Raw genomic sequence first — 12,026 nt, forward strand, 5'->3', positions numbered from 1 at the left:
TTAATTTTGAACCCATTCCAAAACATAAGGAAACTCATGGATGAAGCATTGGAACAAACTTGGACTTTTTTTATGGAACTGCATTTGCGTCGCGTGGAGCTGGAATCCACCGAAATCTCCCACGATTAGCCCGACACGTAAGGGGATTCTAACCCATGATTCGTTTACCACTGGGGATATTTTATGCCAGCACTATGGTCGGTCCGAGCCTTGAGAATAATTCGCATCGACCAGTCAAAACTAGGATACGATTCTGGGTAACCTCATTAGGAGGCGAGAACTCGATTTCCTGATCCACATCTATATTTATAATTTTTTTTTATAACCGTCGTTGAACAACCGACCGAATTTTATGGGTTTACGACTACTAATGTTCAACTCCGTAGCCTTGTAATTTTGAACCCAATCTAGAAGACAAGGGAACTCCTGGATCGAGTATTGGGAGAAATTTTCCTTCGTGGAGGACTTTTTGATGGAGCTAACCCGAAATTGTATTACATGGAGAGGAAGTCCACGAGAACCTCCCACGGTTAGCCTGACGGCAAATGGACTCTAACTCATGATCCGCCTACCACTGAGGATATTTCACGTCAGCACTGTGGTCGGTGCAAGCCGGATGCGGAATTCGTATCGACTGGGATTCGAACCTGGTTCGCATCATTCGGAAGGCGAACGCTCTATCCCCTTAGCCATCGCGGCTCTATATTTATAATTTATAATGTATCATAAAAAATAATTATGAATTATCGTCATGGTTTTCAGAAATAGAGTCAATTAATACCATCCCACCTCTAATATGATGTTTCATTTTTATTATTGTGTTTCTGTTTCTGCAATAACTATTTCGTATTCGCTGCTTATTTGCAACTACTTTTATTACACTTTGACCATGAAGTTGATAAATTTGACTTAGAATAATTGTTTACTAAAGACTTTCGGTAAATATTAGAATTACTATATCACGATGTGTCATAGTAAAATACAAAATTTTACTAGAATTATACTGTTTTTCCAATTTTCATTGTTGTTGTTTTTTTTTTGCAATGATTATAATTTTTAATGTAAAATATTTTTTTACCACTTGAACTGGATAATCTTCTTTGCATTTCCCCTGAAAAAAAAAAAAGAATTTTGTAAAATTGTGAAACTTAAACAAATCTAATTATCTCGAATACAGCTAATCGAAGGAATTTACAATTCAAAAACAAATAATTTTAAATGCTTTTGTCTTTTTTTTTTAAATCCGTAAATGACAATTTCGTTTATCAATCAAACAATAAGATTGATGTTCTTTCATTTCGTCATCAGTCTTTATCTCGAATTTAGCTAATCAATGGCAAAAAGAAATTGCATTACAATTAAAAAAATAAGCATTTTTTCTTTTTCAAATCCACAAAAGACATTTTATTTCTAAAACAAAGAACCCGATTTATGTTGGTTCATAAATTAAATTGAAAAAAAAAATAGTTTAAAACTAAATAAGCACTTATAAATTTGATTATCCGTAAATTTTTAAAATTTCCAACGTTATCTTGAAAGGACATCATGCCTATTCAATCAACGTCTAAAATTTAAAAATAAACATTACAAAATGTTCTTTTTCCTGAATCCGAAAATGACATTTTTATTTATCAGTCAAACAATCCGATTAATGTTCCCACATAAATTTAGATTTAGGGTGTTGCTGAAATCAGAAACACAGATTGCGGTCGCCAAGAATCTCTAAAAAGAATGATTTATTGAAAAAGAACACCGAAATAAAAGAAATTCTGTTCAAGATCGCGACCGTCATTCCTTTTTATTGAAATCCAAAATAAGCTCTTTCAACTTTTGATATTAAAACACCTGCTCAGCTTTTCTTCGTTTTCAATGTTTACATAACCGCTTCTAGATCCTAAATCGTTTTAAGATGGTTTATTAAAGAATGTATTTGCCGTTATGCGCACTTCAGTAGCTGTTTTTTTTTAAACAAAATAAGTGCTTTTCTGACTTTCGCCATTTTGAATGATAACGCAGAATGACTAAATTTTGTTCTCTACAAAATTACATTTTAGTGTATAAGTAATGCGTTTAATAACTATTGGAATATTTAGAGGCAATTCTTAGAAATTTGAATACATTGAGTTTTTCATTTAAAAAAAAAAAAAAGGAAAAAAATTTCTTGTGTCTGATTTCTATGAAGAATTTAAGAATTCAATTATAAAAATCAGAATTGCAAAATAATTTTATTTGTCAGATTTTTTAAAATAACTAAATCAATAAATAAAATAATAATGAATGTCATCTGGACGATTTTTAACTATCACTTTCATAAAAGGAAACATTATATTTTATTTCAATAAAATTTGTTAGTCATTATAAAATAAACAACTACATTCAAACTGATAGAGCAATAACTATCCAGCTATATGCTTGAATCAAATTGGTATTTTTTTTTAATTATAAGGATATTATTTAGTTACATATTTTTTAAATCCAGAATTCTACTAAGAATTGAGGCGTTTGTTTTCAAAATCTGCTCGATGAACAATCTTTTCCGAAATTAATTTTTTCTGCTTTTTCAGCCCGTATGTAAACTTCTACATCTTTGAATAATTTAGATTTAAAAAACAATAAAATAAGAAAAGGAAACAAAAAGAATAGAAAAAAAATATTTTTAGTAGAACAACTTAGCTCTACCGCATCACATAATAAATTTGGTCACTTTATTTAACTCGGAAATGTACACATATTCCCCAACCGAATGTAACTTTATGCTTGTGTGAATGTAAATTCCTGAACACCAGGATCTCCTAATGCACTTTCCTGCAACACCAGAACATTTTTGTTCATATTACTCGATCGATAAATGTACACCTTATTTTCTTTGAGAAGCTTTGTTTTCCTGCAGAACCAAAACATTCTTGCTGATAGTGCTTAACAAAGAAATGAACACCTTATTTTCTTTGAGAAACTTGGCTTTCCTTCAGAGCCAGAACGTTTTTGCTCATATTACTCAATCGAGAAATGTACCCTTAATTTTTCTTCCAAATGCAACTTTTTCTTTTGCAGCACCAGAACATTTTTACTTAAATTACGCAATCGAAAAATGTACACCTTATATTCCTTAAGAAACTTTGCTTTCGTGCAACTCCAGAACAATTTTGCTACTATAACTCAATCGAAAAATGTGCACCTTATTTTCTTTCCTATTGCAACGTTGCTTCCTTGCAGAGCCAGAACATATTTGCGCATATTACTCGAGAAATGTACACCTTATTTTCTTTAAGAAACTTTCCTTTCCAGGAGCACCGGAAAATTCTTGCTCTTATTACTCAATCGAGTAAAGTGCCCCTTATTTTCTTTGAGTAAATTTGCATTCTGAAGAATCAAAACGTTTTTGCTCAATTCTATAAATTTAAATCTTATTTTTGTTCAGCAACTTTGATTTTCCGTAGTATCAGAATATTTTCGCATACATTACTCAATCGAGAAGTGTAATATTTATTTTCTTTCCAAATGTATCTTTTACTTTTGCACTTGAACATGTTTACATATGTTACTCACTAGAGTATTGTGTACCTTATTTCATTTGAAAAACTTTTCTTTTCTGTACAATCAGAATATTTTTGTTCACATTACTTAATCGAGATATGTGCAGCTTATTTTCGTTAAAAAAAACTTTGCTTTCGTGCAACTCTAGAACATTTTTGCTCATATAAGTCAATCGAGAAATGTGCACCTTATTTTCTTTGAGTAAATTTGCATTCTGAAGAATCAAAACGTTTTTGCTCAATTCTGTAAATTTAAATCTTATTTTCGTTCACCAACTTTGATTTTCCGTAGTATCAGAATATTTTCGCATACATTACTCAATCGAGAAGTGTTGTTGTTGTTGTTGTTGTTGATTTACGTCGCACTAGAGCTGCACTATGGGCTATTGGCGACGGTCTGGGAAACATCCCTGAGGATGATCCGAAGACATGCCATCACAATTTTGATCCTCTGCAGAGGGGATGGCACCCCCGCTTCGGTAGCCCAACGACCTGCGCGCGAAGTCGAGCACTTTACGGTAGCACAGTTTAACGAGGACCAATACCGCACACCCTCGGTCCCTACGCAGACTGATCCAAGTGGGTCACCCACCCGCACACTGACCGCAGCCAGTGATGCTTGACTTCGGTGATCTGATGAGAACCGTGTCTTAACGATCAGTCCACTGCGGGACCAATCGAGAAGTGTAATATTTATTTTCTTTCCAAATGTATCTTTTACTTTTGCACTTGAACATGTTTACATATGTTACTCACTAGAGTATTGTGTACCTTATTTCATTTGAAAACCTTTTCTTTTCTGTACAATCAGAATATTTTTGTTCACATTACTTAATCGAGATATGTGCAGCTTATTTTCGTTAAAAAAACTTTGCTTTCGTGTAACTCTAGAAAAAATTTTTGCTCATATAAGTCAATCGAGAAATGTGCACCTTATTTTCTTTGAGTAAATTTGCATTCTGAAGAATCAAAACGTTTTTGCTCAATTCTGTAAATTTAAATCTTATTTTCGTTCAGCAACTTTGATTTTCCGTAGTATCAGAATATTTTCGCATACATTACTCAATCGAGAAGTGTAATATTTATTTTCTTTCCAAATGTATCTTTTACTTTTGCACTTGAACATGTTTACATATGTTACTCACTAGAGTATTTTGTACCTTATTTCACTTGAAAAACTTTTCTTTTCTGTACAATCAGAATATTTTTGTTCACATTACTTAATCGAGATATGTGCACCTTTTTTTCTTTAAAAAACTTTGCTTTCGTGCAATTCTAGAACATTTTTGCTCATATAACTCAATCGAGAAATATACACCTTATTTTCTTTAAGAAACTTCGGTCGGAAAATTCTTGCTCTTATCACTCAATCGAAAAATGTGCACCTTATTTTCTTTGAGTAAATTTGCATTTCAAAAGAGCCAGGATACGAGAAATTTGCATCTTGTTTCTTTTCAATAGCTTAGTTTTTCTACACCAGCGGAAAAATAATTTTATGCTCAAATTTTAAAATTGAGAAATAAACTCCTTTATTTTCTTTGAGCAACTTAGTTTTTCAACTGCCTCAGAAAACTTTTGCACATTTTGGCCAAACGATAAATGTACGTTTTATTGTCTTTCCTATTATAACTTTCTCCTGCACCAAAATTTTTTTTCGTATGTTACTCAGTCGAGTAATGTATAGCACATTTTATTTGAGGAACTTTTCATTCCGGTTGAACCAGAACATTTTCCCTCATATTACTCAATCAAAAAATGTATAGTGCTCACAAAAAAAAGAAAACAAAATTAATTACTTTGAAAACTTATGATCTAATGTCGTAGATTTAAAATTCGATTTCTCAGGAACTACTCAACCGATTTCGCTCAAATTTTGTTATTTGACACGCAAAATTACATTCTTTAAAATGATGTCAGAAACTGTATGCCTTACAATCCAGAAATTTTTCAATTATTAAGTAAAATAATAAAAAATAATAAATATTATCTAAAATTTATTTTTTGCATGGAATCATCTTTGGATAAACGAACTTAAAAATTTGTCGAGATGAGGTGAAATACGCAAAAAATAAAATAAATATTATGAGGTTCAAATTTTGAATCACTCTCTTGACCAAACTATTTGGACAATATTTCTCAGATTGCGGCTACCTCCGATATTTTGGAATCCAGAAATCCGAATCCGTCGACAAAAAGGTATGTTTATTCAGAGAAAGAACGTTTTTATGTCTGATTTCGTAACTTAAAATATTGCCTGCGCATATTAATTAGCATATTTGATTGTCACCCTCTCGAGCCATTAACATTGAGTCCTAGAACGTGAAAATCCGATCATTAGATCAAAAGTTATTCAGGGTGGTCCATTTTTTTAACGCATTGTTTTAAATTGTCTTTTTCAAATGTATTGATTTGCGTTCAAAGGTCTTTCTTAGTTTAATGAAATTTAATATATGTAATTAATATTTGTTCTCCAATAAGGCTTAGATTGAAATTAAATTCATTTAGGCTGTAGACATACTTTTTTGAGTTGTGATTGTCTACCTGATAAAAGTTATCAATTTTGTCCACAATAACTCCGTGTAGTGGGCTAGTGTGCACCAAAACAATATATATTTTTTTTTAAATATTAAGCATGCAAGAATTTAAAAAAATTGTTGTTCCAGATATGAAACAGAATGACAGGTAATCGTTCAAATTATTAACCATATTTGTAGCGATTTTTGTCACAAATTTGTAAAAAATTTCCACTCTAGTCCTCTCTCTTTTACGCTCAATATTCTTTATGGAACTTTGTTTTCCTGCAGCACAAGGAGTTTTAGTTTATATTATTCAATGTGCATCTTATTTTCTTTACGAATCTCTGCATTCTTCGCAGCACCAGGAGTTTTACCTCATCATATTCAAAACTGAACGTAACAAAACTTAGTCGTCCTGCAGATCCACGAGGTTTTAGCTCGTTTTATCTATCAGGGAAAAAATTTATTTCTTTAACGTCTTGTATTTTTAAGCAATTTTTCTTTTCCTGCAGCAAAAAAGGTTTTTTTTCTCACTTCATTCTATGTGGAAAATTATATAATTTTATCATCTTTTTGTATTAGCGCAACTTTGCTTTTCTGCAGCACAAAGACGTTTTGTTCATGTTATTTTAATAGGATAAAATGTACAAATTTCTGTACAAATGTACAAAATGTACATATGTGTAAAGTTCAATTTCTTTCAACACAAGTAAGGTGTTGAAAGAAATTGAACTTTGGTCAGGTTATTTGGAAGGAAATTTTTATATAAGAAAATGTTAAGATATTTAAGAATACTCTCTATTAAAAATTTAAATCATTTCCAGTTTGTGTTTTAGTTTTACGTGGGTGCTTTTAATTACACCAAAATATATATTTATTATCATATTGTATAAAATGCGTTTACCCATGAAGTAATTAAAAAATACTTCATACCATTTAATAACATTTTTGTAATTAGGGTAACATAAAAATGCTAAATTGATAAAATGATTATTTGTTTTCAGTCCCTTTTAATCCATTTCAATTTTCAAAGGTCAGAAGTTGTGACACATAATTAGTAAAATAAGTCAAATGATTTAGAATGCTAATTAAAGCTGTGCACACTTTTGTAATAATACTATTTTAATATTTTTTTCTTATTTCCTTTAGAGATATTTCTCTATTTTTTGCCTGCTATTTAACATTATGAAGTAATTTTTAAGTTTCAAGATGAAACTAATAAGATTTTATGAATTAATATGAATGTAGAGTTCTCCAATTAATTTATTCTAATTCTTAATTAATTTATTCTAATTCGATCTTATGTTATACGAAACTATGAATCTAGAAAAATCCTGTATACATTTAAAATTATCCAATGACAGCCAAATTAATTTTATCACATTTCATATAAAAATGACGACCGAGAAGTTATCTAAATTTTAGTATTTGGAAATACGAGTCACCATACTTCTCAAATTAAAATATGAATCTAGATATGTTAATTTTTCAACATGTAATTAATCTTATATTTTATATGAAATTCTGAAACTAGGACTCGCCCATACTTAGTCTAATATCATACATTTATAACAATATTTATAATATGTGTATAGAACAATATATTGTATATGCATAAAATATAACATTAATATATTTAATTTCACCTCATGAATATATGAATCTAGACTTAACTCATACTTTAGCATAACTTGACAGCCTAATAATTTTATCACATTATTTCTTACGAAAATATCCATTTAGAATTAGGAAAAACAGCTTTAATAATTTCGTTATACTTCTTTTAAAAATATGAATCTAGAATAAGTCTATCTTTTAACGTGTTACAAATAATAAATTTTATGAGATTTCAAATTAAACTTCGACAACAGTTTTAAATTGCAACTGCCTTAATTTCTTTTCTAACAATTTCTTTTCTTAAAGGAAGAATGATTCTTTCGTAACTTTCAAATTAAACTTCGACAACAATTTTAAATTGCAACTGCCATAATTTCTTTTCTAAAAATTTCTTTTCTTAAAGGAAGAATGATTCTTTCGTAATTTTCAAATTAAACTTCGACAACAATTTTAAATTGCAACTGCCTTAATTTCTGTTCTAACAATTTCTTTTCTTAAAGGAAGAATGATTCTTTCGTAATTTTCATGGCAATAATATGCTAACAAAACACAGGTGATTCCGTTGTTTAATTTTACTTGAGCATGACACTTAGTGGACGTAGAACATTTAAACTTTCCTAAATGGCTTGGAAAAGAAGCAATTACAGAGATACCGTGTGGTTAAATTCCTGAAGGGTGATATCAGCCCAACTTTTAAACAAAAAAAAAACAAAAAAAAGAAGAAAACGATTTTTCTGTCGACACAGATGTCACTTAATATGCGCTCAACACATTCGGGCGATTGCAGGTGGAACAGCATCAGATACATTTTTCAGATTCATTCATCCCAGACGAAGTACTACTGAGCATGCGCTGTACCTTACTCATCTTTCGGGAAGAACATGTGACCTCGTATACGTCACTATCGTTGAAACCGGCGAGCTTTTCCACGCGAGATTTCATTCATTCATCTTTACCCCAAGTTGCGGATGGGATGAAGATGAAAATTTAACACAACCTTCTACTACTGTTCGTAGTTGTGTATTATTTACTTTACTTTTAACAACTAAAAAAAAATTTTTTTTACAATACATTTTATACTGTTCCTTAATTAAACGGAAGAAAAAAATCGTTTTAATTATTTTTACCTAAATCAGACGATAAATTTTTTATGAAGAAAAACAAAATATTTTTCCGTCAAGACGCAAAATATCACTACAAGCTATTTTTCGCCTGAAAAAAATTTATTTCTTTGATTTTTACGATTGAATTGGGATTTATTTACTAATTATGCTGAAAGAAAATTTCATGTGATGAGACTTATATGAAGATAATATATAAGCGATTTATCAAAAACATTCTGGATTTTGGTGACAAAAAATCATAAGTTTTCTTTTAATCATCATGGAAAGTGATTATAAAGGGATTTTTTTAAGAAACATGTGCTTGACAGTTAAAGTGTTCATTGTCGTATTGATGTTTTGGACAAAATCAGGTAAGTTAATACTTTTAGTTGCCACAAATGAATTCCTCAATTATCTTGTCTCGTTTTGCTATGTATTGCTGTAATTTTTATCTCACTTAATGTTTGTTTTTTTTCATTCAATATTTAAATTAGGTTTTTTTTTATTAAAATATCCACATATCTGGTTTAAAAGTTATTCTTCAAAAGAAAAAAAAACTTTTATAATGCTGCTAAAGTCCTTTTAAATTATAAATAAAAATATTGCAAATAAAAATATTTTTCATGAAGGATCTGTAATACGTTTTTGAAACTTTCTTGAGATTTTTTTAAAAAAATTAATAGCTGTTAAATCACTTAATAAGTATACAAAAAATCTTAACAAATCCACTATAGGAAATTTGAAAATTTTTAAATTTATTTTGAATAAAAATATTCTTGCTTTACTTTGGCTTCAATACGATTTGTTATTAGTTGAAAATTTTTTTTAACATTTTTGAAATTTAAATTTCTTATTATTTCTTTATTATTATTTTATAAATTTATTTATCAAAACTTGAAATAATTTTTTTCCCTTCTACTTTTCAACTAATGAGGAACAATTTCATCAGTATCATCACAGAAAAATTTAAATGAGTTATTATATTATTTTGTTTCAGGTTTGTCCTGCGTATCATTTTATAAATCTTGTATTAAGTTTACCTGAGAATAAAAATAAATTATTGGTAGATTAAAAAAAAATTAAATGCACATTGAAGTCATTTTAAATTTCTTCATAGGTGTTCATTATAAGTTTTCATTATATAAGTCTTCATTATAAGTTTTATTTCTTTTTTAATTTTTAAACTTAAAAAAGAAAAAAAACGCATTTAAGCATGAAGTACTTTTTACCATCCTCTTTAAGCTTAGTTTTTTCTTCTTCTTTTTTTCTAGATATTTTTGGGATATGGTATTATACTGTGATATCTAATTGAGATTTTTTAAAACGCTCATTTGCGCATGATATTGAACATCTTACTTTTCACATTAAAAAACCGTTATATAATTTGCCCTCACCTTTTCGGCTTGTACTTTATGATTACAGAAAAAACGAGGAGATGACAGTTAAATACAAGATGATGAATATGGACTCACAAAACACTTTAATTCAAATTCTGAAACAATAAAATTTATTTTGTTCTTCAAATGGAACAAATTTATTTGTAACGCCTATATCAAACTAGGTAGGTGTAAAGGTGAATAATGAAATAAAAAATATATTATATTAATAAATACATCAAAGAGCACCATGATTTCAAAAATTAAAAGAATGATTTTAATTTCTATGTGGTATTTGACTCCATCAATGAAAAACACTATGTTTAATTTAAATAAATTTGTTTATTCATCCTAATGTTAGAAATTATCTAATTCTTTTCGTATATTGCTATTATTTAACAATTAAGTGTATGAAATGTCATCGTTAAGTGAAAAAAATCTTGTATATTTTTAATGCTTTAAAACATTATATCATTTACTATTTCATTAAAAATTCATTATAATTATTAAAACTTTTATTATATTATCAAAACATTTACTATAATTATTTTTTCGCAATTAAAATTTTACAAACTAACTTCTTTACATAATATGTCCTCCGCTAATAATTAATGAATCATAACATAATGAATATATTACGTCATAAACGAATCATATTGTTTCATATTTAAAATTTATATACAAATGTCAGAATTCGAAGGCTATTTTTAATGAAGAACGCAATCTTGTTGTTCAAATAATTAACAGTACTACTTCAAAATGTATATCGATAAATTATAGCAATTATGGCAATTAATATATCAATTCATACATGAATATTGTTTTTTAAATATAATGTTTATAAAAGGGAAGCTTTTTTGAAGAAATTGCTTTGTACTCCTCATAAAATACTGCAGCTTTTAATAATTTCTAGTTTAATAATGTTTCATAACTAAAATATACATGCCCTGACAAAAAGTTCAGGGTAAATGAAAGTTCTACCGAAAGAGTATCTTATAGTACATGTATTTAAGTTATTGATTTGGTAATTTTTCCGTTTATATGGTCACGATTTACCAGAAATTCTGTTTTTCAAAATTATAGCTCTTATTACCACACATTTAGTAAAAAATACATAACTGAATAGTAAATTTTACCGAAAATAATGGTTTTTATGCCATGCTCTGAAGTATTATTAGAAAATTGTCGAATTTTACTACATTTACTAAATTTTATCACACATTAGAAAACAATGTTTTATTGTTAATTTTATCAAAATTATTACCAAAGCTACAAGCCTTTTGGTGTTTCTAGAAGCACGGTAAATTTTATCTGGTAGTTTTGACCGTACTTTTTTTCTCAGGGTTTAAGCAAATTTGCCTTAAAATGCACTGTAGTAAAAAATTACAGTCACCCAGGATGCCGGTATTTTTTGCTGTAAAATATTTTTTTACAGGAACATAAAACGGGGAAAATAATCCTATATAGCGTTAAGTTTTACAGCAATATTTACCGTAAATTCACTGAATCACTCTAGTTAAATAAATATTACTGTAAACTTAACGGAACAATATTTTACTCTAAAAATGGATTTTACTGATGATGCATCCAAAACTCCGGTTCTTTATACCATAATTTGATCCAGAATTTGTTACCGATTTTTTATTATTATACGCATTAATTCATCTCGATAATATCGTTTAAACTTGTTGCGCAACCTCAACCAGGTGTTTAATTCAACTGTATTTCCGTTCAACTTGTATCAAATCCGTAATAATAATAATTATTATTATTTTCGTCAGAATATGTTCTACTTGTGCCAATTTAAGGTCCATGATATGGTTCAACTTGTTCGAACTTTAAAACAATGTATAAATTAAGATTTTTACAAAAAGTTGAATG

The 12,026-nt window shown here is 28.8% G+C and overlaps 1 protein-coding gene across 1 annotated transcript in view; it reads left to right on the top strand.

Moving 5' to 3' along the window:
- The first annotated feature begins 8,432 nt into the window (after positions 1-8,432).
- LOC107436289 (uncharacterized) overlaps positions 8,433-12,026 on the top strand; it is a 50,297-nt gene continuing 46,703 nt past the window's right edge. Inside the window, exon 1 of the mRNA XM_016047932.3 lies at positions 8,433-9,140. Within this exon, the coding sequence (XP_015903418.1) occupies positions 9,050-9,140 (91 nt within the window). The 5' untranslated portion in view covers positions 8,433-9,049. The remainder of the gene's footprint in view (positions 9,141-12,026) is intronic.

The sequence above is a fragment of the Parasteatoda tepidariorum genome, chromosome 4 (genome assembly GCF_043381705.1).
Source record: "Parasteatoda tepidariorum isolate YZ-2023 chromosome 4, CAS_Ptep_4.0, whole genome shotgun sequence".
NCBI classification, from domain to species: domain Eukaryota; kingdom Metazoa; phylum Arthropoda; class Arachnida; order Araneae; family Theridiidae; genus Parasteatoda; species Parasteatoda tepidariorum.